This window comes from Pelophylax lessonae, assembly GCF_965119305.1.
Source record: "Pelophylax lessonae genome assembly, chromosome: 3".
NCBI lineage: Eukaryota > Metazoa > Chordata > Amphibia > Anura > Ranidae > Pelophylax > Pelophylax lessonae.
Genome location: NC_138770.1, coordinates 607,404,072 through 607,422,895, shown reverse-complemented (window position 1 = coordinate 607,422,895; position 18,824 = coordinate 607,404,072). Strand labels below are relative to the sequence as shown.

General features: G+C 45.3%; 1 protein-coding gene across 1 annotated transcript in view; it reads right to left on the bottom strand.

The window, feature by feature from the left end:
* Nucleotides 1–1,826: 1,826 nt before the first annotated feature.
* The window catches only part of WDR26 (WD repeat domain 26), a gene marked incomplete at its 5' end in the record, with an annotated part of 186,808 nt that continues 169,810 nt past the window's right edge, over nucleotides 1,827–18,824 (bottom strand). Inside the window, 2 exons of the mRNA XM_082251362.1 lie at nucleotides 1,827–2,676; nucleotides 3,113–3,298. Coding sequence (XP_082107488.1) covers nucleotides 2,651–2,676; nucleotides 3,113–3,298 — 212 coding nt within the window. The 3' untranslated portion in view covers nucleotides 1,827–2,650. The remainder of the gene's footprint in view (nucleotides 2,677–3,112; nucleotides 3,299–18,824) is intronic.

The window sequence follows — 18,824 nt, the reverse complement described above, 5'->3', positions numbered from 1 at the left end:
TACATACTGTGCTGTCAAGAGTAACATAACTCAAATCAGATTCTTGTTCTGGGTGAAGTGGGGCAGGTCTGTACTGCTGTCATGGACCAAGTCTGGGAGATCTCCCCACCCAACGCTAATGGTGAAAAAGGCCAAGCTTGGTTTTTCACCAAAGCTGCCAATGTCACCAGAGAAAATCCTTTAAAATATACTCCTAGAGACATTAACTACGGGGTGCAGGACACACCTGTGTCATTTGAACTCTAGTGCTGATCATATGTAATCTTTAAGCTTTGCTAGCACATCTAGTTCGCCTGTAGGGGTGTTCATATCAACACTTCTCCAACTTTTTTCATTAAGTTGTTACTATGCCACCCAGTTTTAGCTTGGTTGGCATTTGATAAAAACCGTAATGTTTTTTGTGGATTATTCTTGTTAAATTTGTATGTTTAATAAGACCAGACCATAACTACCTAAAAACTTTATAGGCACACTCAGTGATGTAAATATAAAAAAGGAGCACCAACAGTTCAAATCAATATTTGGCTCAGTTTCTAAGCAATCTGTTGTGAAACCATTCAACACTACCTGAAAGTGTATAAGGCTTCTTGTACCTGTCTGCCGCTACCACCACCTGAACGGACATCACAGCTCCCTGCTCAGCTTGATCGGTCTGCTGTGAAGATAAACATGGTGCCCAATGTGAGCAGATGTGACCATTGATTCTTAGGCCACTACTGTGGTAGGGGATCACTCACGACTTTTCATTCATCGGGGAAGGGGGGGGGGGTAGTTCTCAGTGTACGGGGAAAGGGGTAGCTGCAGAGGAAGCCTTTGACACGGTCAGAGGACCCACAACAGATTTTTCAAAAACAGAGGCAAGTTTTGATAAAGGAGAGATCAGCTGTAAGGCCTCGTTCACACCATGTGTAGAGACGTCAATTTTTCTGCACGCATTCTGCAAAGGCACAAAGAAAACAATGGTTGTCACGGACATGACATCAACATTGTGGTGTGAACAGGGCAGAGGAGAAAGTGATGACACAGGCTGTGATGTCTATATGGAACCATGGTCACATGCCTGATAAAAGGGGTCCTGCAAGGCTCCAAAAGGTTGCTTCTCCTGTAACAATGTGATCGTTGAAAAAAAGTGTTGGACCCATTCTCGAGATGGATGTTGTGCTGGTGACATTCTCTCGCCCTGAAAACGGATCTAAACTCGTGTCTCTGCAAGTGAAATCTGTGTGGTCTTTCCATTCGTTTTTATGCACGTATGGTATGAACGAAGCCTAAGTGCTCATTTTCTATTTTAATAGCACTGGGTGTGCCTGTATAAATTTAGCTCACTACCATGTCTCTTTACCTACCAACTTATTCTTAGCTTTGCTAAAAACTGATAAAACTGGTGAAGCTCAACTGTCATCCTTCACAAGGAATCAAGATTCTGAGAACTTAGACCAGCAAGGGGAGATCTCCCAACGATATCCAATGGAGTCCCATTGTAGTACTGAAACCTGTCCCCCATCCTCCAAAAAAAAACAAACAAAAAAAAGTGTGGAATTGTTTTAAGACATTTCCATACAAGGCGTCTTGGGTTTCACCAAACAGGGTTCATCCCCTGTGCGTTAACGAAAATTCAGTCAAGCATCAGCAGCAAAACAAATGGACGCCAAGATAACGTTTTCGGGAGATGTGGTGGGTGGGGAGACCGGATTCCCATTCTTTACCCAGCTTGACTTTATGGGCAACAATGGTTGCCAAGCAAACAAAACGGCTTCCATGCAGCTGTTAAATGATTACATACAATAGCTGGTTTCAGTTTTGAACTTATACAAATCAAGTCGATATAGTCCTATAAATAATTTATTTAAAAAAAAATTGTGCTGTTAACCCAATACAGGGGTGTAACACACTTAATGCTTTATAGTTTGAAAAATACAAATTTCTTTTTTTTTTTTCTTTTTTTTTAAATTACTACTGTCAAATGCGATGTTCTCAAAATGTCACATCGTGTACTGTTTTGGAACCGGAAATTTGCAGTTTTTTCCCCCCTCCGTGAAAGGGGAGGGGGGGTGAGGGGGAAATAAAAATTAAAAGAAATCGTAAAGCTACGATTTTATTCCTCATGAACCAAGCTGGAAAGATCTCAAGCTAAATAAAGCGGAGAGAGAGTGTTTTATGAAATGAGAGGAAAAAATACTTTCCTAATAAATGGATACTCAGACTAAAGCAATCTATCAAGCCTTCTAAACTGTTAATTTTTTTTTTTTTTTCCAAACAAGCATTTTTAAACTTCATTACACAGAAGAGCAACAAGGATGGTAGGCTGCCAGACAAAAAGGCAGAAGGGAAAATATACTGAGTTCGATGAAGAGTTGGAGTATAGCACAGTTCTTCACAACCGATGGAAGGGGGGGAGAGGGTAACACGGTGTCCAATAACAATCTAACGACGTGCTTCATCGGAGCTGGGTACTATGAAGCAGGGTGGAAAATGATTGCCCCCCACAGGGCATCAGACTTGTAGGTTTGCTTGTTTTTATTGTTTTTTTTTAATCTCTTGTGACAAGCATCTGTCCAGCTATCGATCTTTTGTTTGCACCAATCCCAAGCCATTTTAAAAATACGACTAATTTTAAGTTAGAGAGAAGTCGTCTTCAGAGCGATCACCATCAACTGTCCATGCTACTGATTTCCTCTAGAAGAGAAGTGTGGAAAAGTTTTTGAAGGTAAAAGGGGACAAAAAAAAAAAACACAAAAAAGCAATTAACATTTTTAAAACTAGAAGAAAATAAAATCACTTTTACAACCTCTTACTATAGGACATGATCAGGTGCAATTCATATAGGCAGAGCTTTCACACATATAGAAACGGCACCAAAGTTCTGCACTATTGTTCTCAATGGCGCAGCAGACTTTGGTGCACCTTCTACAGGCAGTTTCATTAAGATCTCACATTTCCCCTCATTCTAACATCTGCCTGATAAGGCCTGCAAGCTTTATGTATCAGGCTGCAAAAGCAAATTGATTCAGCTTTGTGCATCAAGAAGCAAACAAAGTAAAGCTAATGTATTCAGTGGTCAAAGTGAGTTTACATAAATTCAGAGCAGCTGTTCAATATGCCACATAATTACCTTCAAAGTCCTGGTTGTCTATGTAAGGTGCTGGTCCCCATATTCTAACAGTACCATCGTCAGAAGCACTGGCCATCAGTGAGGGAATCTGAGGGTTCCAACTCACGCAGTTTACTGTGCGCGTATGTCCGGTCAGCTCTGCGATGGGCAGCTCGCTGCGCTTGTGCCACACGTACACTTTGTGATCTGTAAATAGGGAGCCACAAGAAAGACCAAATGGTAATTAACAGGATCAGAGATTGGAAGGTAGCTAACAGAATCAGTTATTGGCAGGTAGCCCATTGGATAAGATATTGTCCAATAGTTAAAAGGATAAGATCTTGTTAAAAAAAAAAAAAAAATAAATCAATAAATGCAGGTAAAAAAAAAAAAAAAAAAAAAAAAAAAAAGGGATTTTTGACTTAGAGCCGGTTCACACTGAGGCAATCCGACTTTGGGGGGCGACCTGTGAAGTCGCGTGCACCGCGACTTGCAGAGACTTCACATAATGGAAGTCTATGCAAGTCGCTCCCAGGTTGCCCCAAAGTAGTACAGGACCCTTTTTCTAAGTCGCTCCTATTAGAACGGGTCCTGTAATACTCTATGGACCGCGACCTACCGCGACTTGTCAGGCTGACAAGTCGCGCTAGTCTGAATGGGCTCTTACTGTAAAATCCATTTCTCTTATTTTCATTGACGGACACAGCTCCTGATCTACATAACCATTGGGTTATACGGCCCCTTACAGGAGTAGGGCACTAGGCAGAAATAAAATCTGGCTACGCCTATGGCCAGTCCCAGGGGGTATACTCCCTCTCCTTGCTATAGGTACTCAGTTTTGTTACAAGCAGTGTCAGAAGAATTTCAACTCCACAGAGGGGTGGGTGCTGTGTCTGTTAATGAACATCAGCTAAATGGATTTTACGGTGAGTCAAAAATCACATTTTCTCTTTTGTTTATTGAAGGACACAGCTCCTGAACTTCTTAACCATTGGGACGCCCCAAAGCAGTGTTAAATATGAGAGGTGGGAACAGCAAAAAAAATCCCCCAGGCTAAACAGTAGCCAACCAGGCAACAGGAGCTCACCTGAAAAAAGAAAAAAAATACACCCTCAGAGGATCAAGTCCTCTAAACAGCAGCCAGCAAAAGCTTGTGGCCAAAAGAAGCATCCGCAGATGCCAACACATCCACTTTATAGAACTGTGTGAAAGTGTGCACAGATGACCAGGTGGCCTTCCTTGCAAACCTACGTCACTGACGTTTGATGACGGAAGGCCCAGGAGGCACTGAGCGCTCGAGTAAGGTGCGCCTTGACAGGGAAAGGAGTAGTGATGAGCCGAACACCCCCTGTTCGGTTCGCACCAGAACATCTCGAACAGGGCAGGGAAAATGTTCTAGCGAACATGCCAATAACTCCATTAAAGTCTATGGGAAACGAACATGAAAAATAATAAGTCCTCATTTTAAAGGTTTAAATGCAAGTTATTGGCCAAAAAAAAGTGTATGGGGACCTGGGTACTGCCCTGGGGGACATGAATCAATGCAAACTTTTTTTTTTTTTAAAGCATAGTTTTTACAGGAGCAGTGATTTTTATAATGCTTAAAGTGAAACAATAAAAATTCCTTTAAGTATCGTGCCTGGGGGCTCCCTTAATGCCTGTAAAGCGGTGCATTTGAGCGATTTATGTAGCTCCTTGCAGCACTACTGACATTCCTAAAGGAAAAAATGTAATTTAAACTTGCTCGCGGAGACTTCCAAGCAGACTTGGGTTGATTGGTGCCCCTTGGGCTTCTTGGATCTCTCTGGAGATGGAATAGGGTGGGACATGCACTCCCCCTGGGGGTGGCCCCCTAATTACACCAGCTGGGCTTTTATGCACAGATTCTGTGTTCCCCATCCCACCCCTATTTCCCTATCTCTCCTTCTCTCTGTTTCTTTTCTTTCCTTTATCTCTCTTTCCTTTCCCCCCTAATGTGTTACCTTAATGGTCCCTCCATGGGGACGATGGTTCATAGCGGCCGTCAGGCCTGAGCTTGGGGGTCCCCCCAACCCCCCTACTCTATTTTCTCTTAAGCTGGTGTAAGGTCAGGGATGTTTGGGGTGGGGGTAGGTGCATTCTGTGTTTGCTTTTATCATGCTTACCCGTATCCCCACATTGCATTATTGGGTTTTCAGCGGCTGACGGCCCAGTCACCATGGACCTTTTTGATACTGGCAGTTTATAATGCTGTTCTCTGTATTTGGGCCTTCTTCTCGCCCTTTCCCATGATCCCCCCCCCTTTTTTGTTGTTTTTTTCCCCCTCTTTTCTACTTGTATTGTTGTATTTTATTATGAAACTTTCTAATAAAAATTATTGAACATAAACTTGCTCGCAGCTGTAATGTATTGTCAGCTCCCGGCAATACAGATTAAAAAAAAAAAAAAAAAAAAAGGGAAAAAGGGAAAAACATGGTGTGGGGTCCCCCCCCAGTCTATACCAGGCCCCTCGGGTCGAACCCCAAGACTCACACAACACAATGTAGGTTTTCCATGCACGGTGGTAGAACTTTCTAGAAGTAGATTTCCTAGCTTTCAACAGCGTTGGAATCACTGACTCAGATAAACCTCTATCCCCCAGCACCTGGCATTCAACAGCCAAGTCGTCAAAGCCAGCAACTGTAAAGCAGGATGGAAGATTGGTCCTTGGGACAGCAGAGCCTCCCTGAGAGGAAGCTTTCAAGGAATGTCGGCAACCAGCCACACCAGACTAGCATACGAAGCCCGGCGAGGCCAGTCCGGAGCCACTAAGATGACCGGAATCCCTTCTGCCTTGATCCTGCGTAGAAGTCTTGGCAGAAGCTTGAGAGGGAAGGTGTAAATCAGACGATACTGACCTCACGGGGCCACCAGAACGTCTGTGGCATCCGCCAAAGAATCCCATGACCGAGCCACAGCCTCTGCACCTTTCTGTTGAACCGAAACGCCAACAGATCCTCCTTGGGGAAGCCCCACCAGAGACACAACTGATATGAAACACCTCCAGATGAAGGGACCACTCCCCTTAGCCCAACGCCTGCCGACTGAGGTAATCTGCCTGCCAGTTTACCACCCTGGGAACGTACACGGCTGAGAGGGCTGGAACTAACAGTTTTGCCCACCCTAGAATACCGGCTACCTCCCGAGCTGCCAGCACACTTTTTGTGCCCCCTTGGTGATTGGCATAAGGCACGGGTGTGGCATTGTCCGATTGAATGCGCACTGGACATCCCTGAAGAGGATCTGTCCCAATGGTCCAGGCACAGTCTGATCCCTCCGAGTTCCAAGACATTGATCAGTAGTCTGGACTCTTCCAGTCCAGATCCCTTGAGCAGAATTTTTGCCGGGAACGCCTCCCCAGCCAGATAGGCTGACATCCGTGGTGACCACTGTCCAATACAAGAGGAGGAAGGATTTGCCCAGCCGAAGTGCTGGAGCATGAAGCCACCATATCAGGGACTCCATCATTCCCTGGCTCAGCCAGATCCGATTGTCCAGAGACTGCGGAGTCTTGTCCCATTTACCCAGAATGTCCCTTTGCAGGGACCTCATATGGAACTGTGCAAACAGAACCGCCTTGAAGGTAGACACCATCAGGCCCAGCCCCTGCATGCAAGTCCAGAAGAATGACCATCTGCTGGACAGCAGGAGACAAATATATATATATATATATATCTATCTATCTCCTGCAATTTCTGGAGTTTGTCCAGAGGAAGGAACACTCAAGCTAAGGCTAAAGCCAAGTCCAGTGTCAGACCCAGATAGTAAAGCTTTGTGGAAGGAACCATGGCAGACTTCTGAAGATTCAAAATCCAGCTGACCTTCTTCAGAGTTCGTATGGTGATTTCCAGGTTTTCCACCAGAGCAGTAGGGAACTCCGCTCGCAGAAGGAGATTGTCCAAGTAGCCCAGTACCACGATCCCCTGTTGGCGTAACAATGCTAGCACCAGGGCTAATACTTTTGTGAAGACTGGATGAGCAGAGATGGGACCAAAAGGGTAACGCCACAAACTGATAATGTTCCTCTCCCACGGCAAGCTTCTCTCCCACGGCAAAGCGGAGGAAGCGCTGGTGACTGGCACATATTGGAATGTGAAGGTAGGCATCCTTGATGTGGAAAGAGGCAAGAAAATCCCAGATGCAGGGATGCCACAACCTTGCGAATAGACTCCATCCTGAACTTCTGCACCTGCACAAAGCAGTTCAGCGCCTTGAGGTCCAGGATTGGACACACCTTGCCTTCCTGGAAACTGGAAAGTTTTCAGAGTTTTTACTCAAACCTGTTTACAAAGTCAGAACCGGGACAATCACCCCTTTAAGCAACAGGTCTTTTACTGCCCAAAACTGACCCTGTAAACAGTCTGGGGGACAAGCGCAAGTTGGAAGAAAAGAACCTTGCCGGGGGCACAAGAGTGAAACTCGATCTTGTACCTGGACCGAATTACCTTGTGGACCCACTTGTACCAGGGAAGCCCACGGGTCTGGAAACCAAAGACGACAACCCCCTCACCCCTAATACGGGTGAGGGTGCACCTTCCTGCTGAAGAAGCCTTAGTCGTGGGTCTGGAGAAGCCCGCTCTCGGCTAGCCAGGCCAGGTTCGTTTGGATCCTCCAGAAGAGGCCCTGAAAGGCTTTGACCCTGGTTAGTCAACCCTGAGGGACAAAAAAAAAAAACTTCATATGAGCTGAGGAGGACCCACGTCCTCCTCGAGTTTCCTTGCCCTTAGTAGCCTGTAGAAGAAAAGTATTCCTTTCCCCTGTAAGACCTTTAATTATGGCATCCAGGGTAGCCCCAAACAGGCGATCCCCTTGAAAAGAGATCAGTCAAGGCCTTTTTAGAAGTCTGATCCGCAGACCAACAAGCCAAAAGGAGCACTGCGGAAACAGAGCCCAGCCACTAAGGGAGCCACATCCAAAGAGGCATCACAGATAAACTGCAGCCCCTAGACCAGCTGGTCCACCAGCTCAGCAAAGGCAGGGGGGAGGCTGTTCTCCCTCTAGGTCACGGCGTAAAAGTTTAGCCCACTCGGTCAGAGTTTGCGACACCAGGGCAATGGTGAATATTGCCGAACCAGTCAAGGTATGCATAATGCAGGCTACAGCCTCCGCCTTCCGGTCAGCCAGGACCTTAAAGGCCAGGGACTCTTCCACCGGAATCATGGTTGCCTTGTTTATTCTGAAAACCGGAGGGTTCACCACTGGTGGCACAGTCCATTTCCTAAGGAGGGACTCCTCATAGGGGTAACGCCTAGTAAAAAGCTTAGGAACCCCACGGGGATGCTTTGGTCGTCCCCACTCTTTTGGGACAATTCTGTAAAAATAGGGAAAGGAAACCTCTTTGCCACTCTGAATGGCTTGTGAGTGCCAAAGGGTACCTGCACCTCCGTTGCAGCTTCAGCTGAGCCCTCCATCTTTAGGGTCTCACGCACAGATACAATCAGTGCATCTACCAGCGCCTTTTCCTGCGCAGATGTGGAGGAATCATCCTCACTGAGGATTGCAGGCATGTGGTCGCAGACCCAGCAGGGTGACCCACGTCCGCATCGGCCAAATCAGATTCAGGATCAGGAGACAGATGAGACAGGTGCTTTTTGCTAGCCCGTTGCCCGCAAGGCGCCTCCCCACAGGACACAAGGTACTCCAGGACTGCCGTCAGTGCAGGGATGAATGGTCGGGACCTGGAGGGACCCACAGCCTCAAAGGGGATCAGGTGGGGAAACGTGCTCCAAAGACTCCCACAAAAAAGTGTAACACACTGCTAAGGTAAAACCCCCACCACGCTGGCAACACCACCAGGTCATCAAGCACAGAGCTATACTCAGGGAGAGGACCCCCACCAGACTCGCCACACGCTGACACAGGCACCTGCAATCACCAGGAGAATCTGCACTATACGTGCGGCGATCAGGAAGCTAAATGATCCAGGAGTCAGCACCAGGGGATAAGGAGAGGCTCCTACCGCCGACCACGGGGCTCCACTGTCATGGCCACTGCTATTTGCAATGCAAACCAAGAAGAAAAAAGAAAATGGCCGCTGGACCACACAAACTTGGCCGCCGTGTATAGGAATACTACAACAAAATGGTGCCACAAGGCCTACAGGGACCCAGAAATCAGAAGACCAGGTCTCAGGACAAATCCAGGCAGGACAGGGAGCCCCCACCAGTCGATCACCTGGTCGCCAGTGGCACACTCCTCCCTACCCCCATCGCCAGTTAGGGCCCTGCCCCCATCCCATGAAAGTGGTCAGACCACCCCAAAGAAGATACATCTCCAGCGTATGTGGGAGGCAGGATGAGGAACTTGGCAGGGGGGGGGGTTGCCTGCGACAACTTCCCGGCGGTCCGACCGTCCCAAGGAGGGGCCCACGTCCATCCCATAACCCTCCAGGGGTAGAGCGGGGAAAGCTACTCACCATACCAGGAACCCCGTGGGCACCGCTCCAGACAGATCCTCCTCTCCATCAAAATGGGGGGTGGGGGGGGGCTGTCGGCCAGGAGGACCACTGCAACTAAGGCCGAGGCCAGGTCGTATGCGCCCTCGCGAGACGTTTAACTTGCAGGGCCAACTCCTGTGGAGGGCAGCATAACCCAATGGTCCAAAATGACAGGTCAGGGTTCATACACATTTTCACCAATAAAATTCCATGACTTTTCCATGACTTCTCCATGACTTCACGTAAATATTTATGACCTAATGTTTCATGAAAGGTCTATGTATACATGTTAACTAACGCACGCATGCTCTGAAACCGGTTACCACCCCATCTCTTTAATCCAGGACACATAATAATTACACAGGTTCTGAGGCTAATGCACCTAAGGTACCAAGTGAGTTTAATTACCACCTTAATCAGCCACAGAACCTGTGTAATTAATATGTGTCCTGGTTTAAAGGGATGAGGTGGTAACCCTACATGCAGTCCTTTTCCCTTGGTTTCTGGACCTGAATGAATGAAAAGGGGGTAGGTGTAAACAGACACAAGTCTATTTACATCAGCCTGCCCATAGACCTGCATGGACCTCATGACCAGGCCTGCCTGAAAAAGAGACAAGACGACCCTGGTTGGAAAGGTTGTGTGAAAGGGCCCTAGGGGAGAGTTGTTGGTAAAAAAAAAAAAAAAAAGCAGCACAGCTGCACATTTTTACTGCCCTCCAAATACAAGTGTAAACAAGGCCTAAGCAGAAGCATCTCACTATGTTTACAGTATGATCATTATGATGATCATAGTACAGTAGGTGCTATATGGCTGTAGTGTATATGCCGATACTGTGTCTGTAGTGTATATGCCGATACTGTGTCTGTAGTGTATATGCCGATACTGTGTCTGTAGTGTGGTATTTGTGGTGCCTCAAGTCAAAGTGGGATTTTAAGGGCAGGAGTAAAGGGGATAAATCGGTAGTAGTGTAGTAGGTAAAATTTATTTACAAGGTATAAATTATATAAATTATGTACAAACATTCAAGGTGAAAAAATGGGTAAAGGCCCATTGTGCCAGTGAGAGAGGAAAGGTTCAGGTGTGATAACAAGTGACAATAAAGTGACTTGAATTGATTTGGGTGATCCTGCTCTGCTGATTCTCATGTCAAACGACCGGAATAGACGCAGAGGAGGTAACCAATCAGTTAATCCGACATGTTTCGGCCAACTGCGGCCTTTATCAAGGATCTGTCACCGATTCTAAAGTAATCAAAGAGATATATGGTATCAAGTAATGGCAATTAAAGAGAACAATAGTTGTAAAGCAAAAGCGCACAATATGTGAGTACATACATTTTTGATATATGTCCACTTCCTAGGATTGAGCCTTCCCGGAATTTCTCCAGGAGCTACGGGAACAATATGCTGTGAGGGTGAGACAAGTAGTTGGCTGAGTATACAAGCAAGGGGAACCAATGGTTAACTAATGAATAAAGTAATGATGATTACTTGCTGGGCAGAAAATTCTGATCCAGGGATCCAAAGTAGGATTAGATATATGTCAAAAACTTCCACATGATTGGTTCTGAGATCTGGTGAAAATATAATAAAGTAGCCAAGGGTATGTAAATTTATTAGAGTATGGGTGCATTTAACCATAATAATAATTTGGACTCATTTCCAGAGAAGTTTCCAGAGTGGTCCTAGGGGACTTGGTAGGAGAGATCTAAGAAAGCTCTCCTCCAAGTCTAACTTACATTTTGATGTGAAAAATAGCAGGGTCACAGCGTGAGGGCTCCGGGTCCGCCTTCTCCCTCGGTCAGAGAGAGACTGGCAGGCTCAGAGTGTTCCCCGGCTTATAAAGGCAGTCGCGCATGCGCAGTGGTGCGCTGCGTGACACCGTCTGGTGTTGTCCATAGCACGGTGTGGAGAGCGCTTGCGTGCAGCAAAGGCGCATCCCCAGAGACCGTGCGGACGTGCCAGTGAAGGCCGCCGACAGTGCGAGAAGCCGGATCATCCCCGAGGGGATGAAAGGAAGGTGCAAGACCGACCATACGGATTCAAGTGCCCCGATCCACAGGGATTCGGGGCTTCCTGTGCCGGGAGTTCATGGAGTCTGGGGTTAAGGCTTAAGAAGTGGATGTAATATTGATAATCATGAAATAACAACCAAAGAAAATAATCCCTAATGAGTAAACAACAATTATTGAATTTAGCAGCATTATATTTGCAGAGGAATTCCTGTGGGAGAAGGAGGAATGGGGGCAAGGGGGAGATACAGTCAGGCACCAGTGATTGATCACTTGAATGGTCAGTGAAGGGAGGTCCATACCCTATGAATAAATCACAGTCAATTCAGATTTTGTAGGATTTATACAATCTGATTGGGTCAAGATTGTACAATCAAAGTTGGACACAAAAGGGGGGATAAAAAAAAAAAAAAATTAAAAATAAAAAGTAAAAAGTGAAAAGTTTTTTAGTCAGTTACAAAAAAAAAAATCGGTCAATTCTTATGGAAGAGCCCAGCACATCAAAACTTCTACCTCAATACCCACCCATTACCTTTAGGAAGGCAGGCTCCCTACAACAAAAATTAGTATCCAGTGAATTCAAAGAAGGATCCAAGAAAGATCCTTGCAGAACTAAAGGGACCTTCCCTTGTGGGAACTGTGCCCAGTGCTATGTGATCCGCCAAACGATAAATACTATCTTACCTAATGGGGAACCCTTCCAATCTAAACATTTTTGCAATTGCAAAACTAAGGGCGTGATTTATATGGATGACATGTGAATGTGGGTCTTTCTATATAGGGAAGACCCGACAAGAATTCGGAAAACGTGTCAACCAGCATCTGCAAGCCATGCATGTTGGCAATTATTATGTCCCTCTGGGCAGACATAGAGCTTACCATCACAACTACAAAATGCCCAAAATAAATTTTATGGCCTTGGATAGAATCCATGTGCCACTTCGTGGCGGTGACTGGAACAAGACCCTCTTACAGTTGGAAATGCGCTGGATTACTAGACTCAAAGCTACTACACCACCAGGATTAAACGAAGCGCCAAGGTTCCACCCATTCCTCCCAGGTTTCTCCTCCGGCAAAACTGACTAAAAAAACTTTTCACTTTTACTTTTTATTTTTAATTTTTTTTTTTTTTTATCCCCCCTTTTGTGTCCAACTTTGATTGTACAATCTTGACCCAATCAGATTGTATAAATCCTACAAAATCTGAATTGACTGATTTATTCATAGGGTATGGACCTCCCTTCACTGACCATTCAAGTGATCAATCACTGGTGCCTGACTGTATCTCCCCCTTGCCCCCATTCCTCCTTCTCCCACAGGAATTCCTCTGCAAATATAATGCTGCTAAATTCAATAATTGTTGTTTACTCATTAGGGATTATTTTCTTTGGTTGTTATTTCATGATTATCAATATTACATCCACTTCTTAAGCCTTAACCCCAGACTCCATGAACTCCCGGCACAGGAAGCCCCGAATCCCTGTGGATCGGGGCACTTGAATCCATATGGTCGGTCTTGCACCTTCCTTTCATCCCCTCGGGGATGATCCGGCTTCTCGCACTGTCGGCGGCCTTCACTGGCACGTCCGCATGGTCTCTGGGGATGCGCCTCTGCTGCACGCAAGCGCTCTCCACACCGTGCTATGGACAACACCAAACTGTGTCACGCAGCGCACCACTGCGCATGCGCGACTGCCTTTATAAGCCGGGGAACACTCTGAGCCTGCCAGTCTCTCTCTGACCGAGGGAGAAGGCGGACCCGGAGCCCTCACGCAGTGACCCTGCTATTTTTCACATCAAAATGTAAGTTAGACTTGGAGGAGAGCTTTCTTAGATCTCTCCTACCAAGTCCCCTAGGACCACTCTGGAAACTTCTCTGGAAATGAGTCCAAATTATTATTATGGTTAAATGCACCCATACTCTAATAAATTTACATACCCTTGGCTACTTTATTATATTTTCACCAGATCTCAGAACCAATCATGTGGAAGTTTTTGACATATATCTAATCCTACTTTGGATCCCTGGATCAGAATTTCTGCCCAGCAAGTAATCATCATTACTTTATTCATTAGTTAACCATTGGTTCCCCTTGCTTGTATACTCAGCCAACTACTTATCTCACCCTCACAGCATATTGTTCCCGTAGCTCCTGGAGAAATTCCGGGAAGGCTCAATCCTAGGAAGTGGACATATATCAAAAATGTATGTACTCACATATTGTGCGCTTTTGCTTTACAACTATTGTTCTCTTTAATTGCCATTACTTGATACCATATATCTCTTTGATTACTTTAGAATCGGTGACAGATCCTTGATAAAGGCCGCAGTTGGCCGAAACATGTCGGATTAACTGATTGGTTACCTCCTCTGCGTCTATTCCGGTCGTTTGACATGAGAATCAGCAGAGCAGGATCACCCAAATCAATTCAAGTCACTTTATTGTCACTTGTTATCACACCTGAACCTTTCCTCTCTCACTGGCACAATGGGCCTTTACCCATTTTTTCACCTTGAATGTTTGTACATAATTTATATAATTTATACCTTGTAAATAAATTTTACCTACTACACTACTACCGGTTATCCCCTTTACTCCTGCCCTTAAAATCCCACTTTGACTTGAGGCACCACAAATACCACAAATAATTTTTGGGATGGTAGCAGACACGACTATTTTACCTCCAATGTAGATCCAACCCCAATTTTTCAACTGTGTCTGTAGTGTATATGCCGATACTGTGGCTGTAGTGTATATACCGATACTGTGGCTGTAGTGTATATGCCGATACTGTGGCTGTAGTGTATATGCCGATACAGTGGCTGTAGTGTATATGCCGATACAGTGGCTGTAGTGTATATGCCGATACAGTGGCTGTAGTGTATATGCCGATACTGTGGCTGTAGTGTATATGCCGATACTGTGGCTGTAGTGTATATGCCGATACTGTGGCTGTAGTGTATATGCCGATACTGTGGCTGTAGTGTATATGCCGATACTGTGGCTGTAGTGTATATGCCGATACTGTGGCTGTAGTGTATATGCCGATACTGTGGCTGTAGTGTATATGCTGATAAGTATCAGCATATGTAGCCATATACAGTAAAGCCACAGTATCAGAATACACAGCCATATACACTACAGCCACAGAATCAGTATATATACACTACAGCCACAGAATCAGTATATACACTACAGCCACAGAATCAGTATATACACTACATTTACAGAATCAGCATATACACTACAACCACAGAATCAGTGTATATACTACAGCCACGGTATCAGCATATACAGTGCAGCCATAGTATCAGAATACACAGCCATATAATCAGTATATACAGTACAGCCATAGTATCAGAATATAACACATAGACACAGTATTAGTATATAAAGTACAGCCACAGAATCAATATATACACAGCCATATAGAGTAGGAACACTGTGGCCTAATATGTTGGTACTGAGGCTGGAATGTGTAATCCCTGTATCTTCCATGTCCTGCTGCCTGATTATGCATGCACGTGCACCCGCCGCTGGAATCCCCCACCTGCTCCTGCAGCCACCTCTTACTCTTGCACAGACTCTTCAGAGTATCACTCTGCAAGGGAAAGGATGGTGGCTGCCGTGGCCGGCCAGATCATAACTTCAGGATCAGGACAGGCGGCGCCCGCTTTATCCACCTGTGCGCTGAAATTAAAGAAAAAAATGCCCTCACGGCTCTCACCTCCTGGGCCCCTCAAACCTCTTAGTAGTGGTGGTTCTGCGCTGCTCCTCCACAAGTCAATGTAAAGCTGCCCGCCTCCCCGCTGGGCGGATAGGGACCGAGCACAGCACTGAAGGGGCGGTTCAGCAGCCCTGGCACTGCCCCTGACTGCTATACGCCTACCTATAGGTAGCACCGACCCTGCTCCTATGCAGATAGATGCTTACACCATGAAAAATGTCATGTCACTGTAGAGCTGCACGATTCTGGATGAAATGAGAATCACAATTTTTTTGCTTGGAATTAAGATCACGATTCTCTGCGTAACATCTTTTACATTAATGAATAAAAAAAAAAAAAAATGAAACCGTAAAGTTATCCCAATTTTTTTTTTATATTCATTAAAGTGTATTAATTGCGTTTGAAAGACTGCTACGCAAATACAGTGTGACATAAAATATTACAACAATCACCATTTTATTCTGTAGGGTCTCTGCTAAAAAAAAAAATATATAAATGTTTGGGGGTTCCAAGTACTTTTCTAGCAAAAATATTTATTTTAACTTGCAAGCAACAAGTGTCAAAAAAGGTTTAGTCTTTAAGAGGTTAAATTTCCCTCCTCCGGGCAGACAGAAGGAAAAGATACATTCTATTTCATTGTGATTATAGTACTGAACTGGGAGACTGATGTTAAGGCTCGGTTCACATTTATGCGAGTGCGGGAAGGCTGCGAATTCGCAGCCTGTTCCCGCATCGCACACGCACCCCCGGCAGTTCACACTGCCATATGCGATACGCTGGGGGTGACAATGTAATCTTAACGACACTCCCAGTTTGATCGCATATCGCTGTGCGATCCGATCCTGATGCGGCTGCAAAAATGCCTCCTGTGCGTCTTTGCTCCGGGTGCAATGCGAATTTAGCCATACAAACTGTATGGCTAAACTCGCACCGCACAGCTGATCGCATGTAATGTCGGAGCAGTGCGCTCCGATATTACATGCGAACCCGGCACTCGCAGAAGTGTGAACCGGGGCTTATAGACAGGAGGCTCTTTTTTTTTTTTTTTCTTTGAAAGCCGATCTCTGCTATCTCACAGCTATGTAAACAATGCAGCAAAGGTCATGTTAAGATTGTCGGGAGGAGAATGGAGATCGCGATTTTTTTTTACTTTTAATCGTGCAGCTCTATGTCACTATCAATAAAATAATTAAGCATCTGTTCCACAGCAGTGGTGCCTTTCCCAATTCCATGACTTCTCCAAAACCTTGTGGGATTCAGTCATTTTCCAATACTTTCCCAGGCCTGGAAAGTGTCAGGACAAAATCCCATGACTTTTCCAGGAATTTCATGACCGTACGAACCCTGCAGGTGTTGTGTCCGTAAAATCCTTTTCTCTGAGTTCATCGACGACACATTGCTCCATAAATCATAACTGCTCCAGGTAATCAGTTTAGTAGCAAGCAGTATTAGAAATATCAGAACTTCATAGAGGGGTGGGTGCTGTGTCCGATGAACTCAGAGAAATGGATTTTACGATAAGTACAAAAATCCCATTTTCTCTTTTGTTTATCTACAGACACAGAGCTCCAAAAATCATAACTAGTGGGACGTCCAAAAGCAGTGCCAAAAGGAAAATAAGGGGTGGGGAAAATAACCCCAGGCTAAACATAAGTGCCCTAACCAGGACACAGGAGCCTTAACCGGGTCACAGGAGCCCTGTCAGAAAAAAAAAAAAAAAAAAAAAAAAAAAAAGGTTTAAAGAAAAAACAAAAAAAAAAAATGTAAGGAAGGAGAAAGTTGATAGGACCAGAGATCTCAGCCGGGAGCCTAGGTCCTTACTCCTGACTAGGCAGATTAAAACTGATTAACTAGAGCAGAGAGGGGGGTTATATACCAGCTGAGGATGGCCCATGGGCATAGCCAGGTGTGTTTTGTTCTGCCTAGTCCTACTCCTGGAGGAGGCAATATAACCCACTGGTTATGATTTATGGATCGCTGTGTCCATCAATGAACGAAAGAGAAATGTGCATTTATTATTTTTGTTGCAGGGTCTGGAAAGCATTGCACGAGCCATCTGCAGATCGCCAAGGTCATGCAGGTCTCCTGCAGACCAGTCAGTGTATCTGCTTTCTCATATGAGAAAGCCGGTACATTCTGACAGGAAGAATCAATGAACTACCACAGCGCTCACAGCACTATGGTAGTTCACTGAGAACGACAAGACGTCAGTCGCAAAGGATGTCAAGGCTTGTAATTCATTAAGAGCTCTGTGTATGAATGATGCGGAGCCTAGTACGGCCACGCTTTTTTCAAAAAGACAGCTAGTACGGGAAACTTCTCCCCGTACTGCTGCTGCAGGAAGAAGAATCGGCGGACGGCAGCGGGAACATGTTCCACCCTAAAAACAGGTGGAACCGGTAACATGTTCCCAAAGGTGAACTTCTTTAACAGGATGGGATATTGCCATCTTGCTATCACAGAGCACATACACTCAAGAGTAGAAACGGAGGGGGAATCCCTATCCACTGATGAATGCAGAACAGCAGAGGTCTGACCAGGGTGAGCAATTGTTGCCTGAAGGCAGGTGGCTTTTCCATTTTATTGCTTAAAGGTCTAAAGATAACCATATACTATCAAATTTCATTTAGTGGGTTGCTTATTACTACCCTCTTGCTTGACATTCTTTGATAAAAAAATAAATAAAAAAATGAATTTTTGTAAGAACTAACTGGAAAATCCTTTTCTCTGAAGTCCATTGACAGACGCAGCCCTTATGCTTCTTAGACCATTGGGTTATGCTGCCCCTTACAGGAGTAGTACTGGGCCAGAAAAAAAAAAACAAAAAACAGTTCACCACACCTACAGGGGCTGTCCCTATAGGCATAACCCCACACACCCTGCTTCAGCATACCAGTTTTGTTGCAAGCAGTGATGAGAAGACACAAACCATCCCCATATCAGAGGGGTGGGTGCTGTGTCTGTCAATGGACTTCAGAGAAGGATTTTACAGTAAGTTCTTTCAAAAATCCAGTTTTTCTCTATCGTCCATCGACAGAGGCAGCCCTTATGCTTCTAAGACCATTGGGACGTCCCAAAGCAGTGTAGGCATGGAGGGGTGGGAAGAACACAAACCAAATGATTAACAAACTCCAAAGGCTAAACGTAGCCAACTGGGTGACCTGAAGCTCAACCAGGAACAGGAGCTCACCCATTAAAGAAAAAAAAAACCCTAAAGAGAAACAAAGGAGTCTCTTTAAACTGCAGCCTGCAAAACCTTGCGGCCAAAGGATGCATCTGAAGATGCCAACAAATCCACCTTGTAGAATTTTGTAAATGTGTGCACAGACGACCAAGTCGCCGCCTTACAAACTTGCACTACTGAGGTCTGATGACAAAAAGCCCAAGAGGCACTCAGCACTCTAGTATAATGTGTCTTCACAGGGAAAGGAGGAACCTAACCCTTCAATGAATAAGCCTGAACTACCGTCTCCCTTATCCATCTGGATATAGTCGCAGCAGACGCAGCCAAACCTTTATGAGATCTCTCAGTAAGG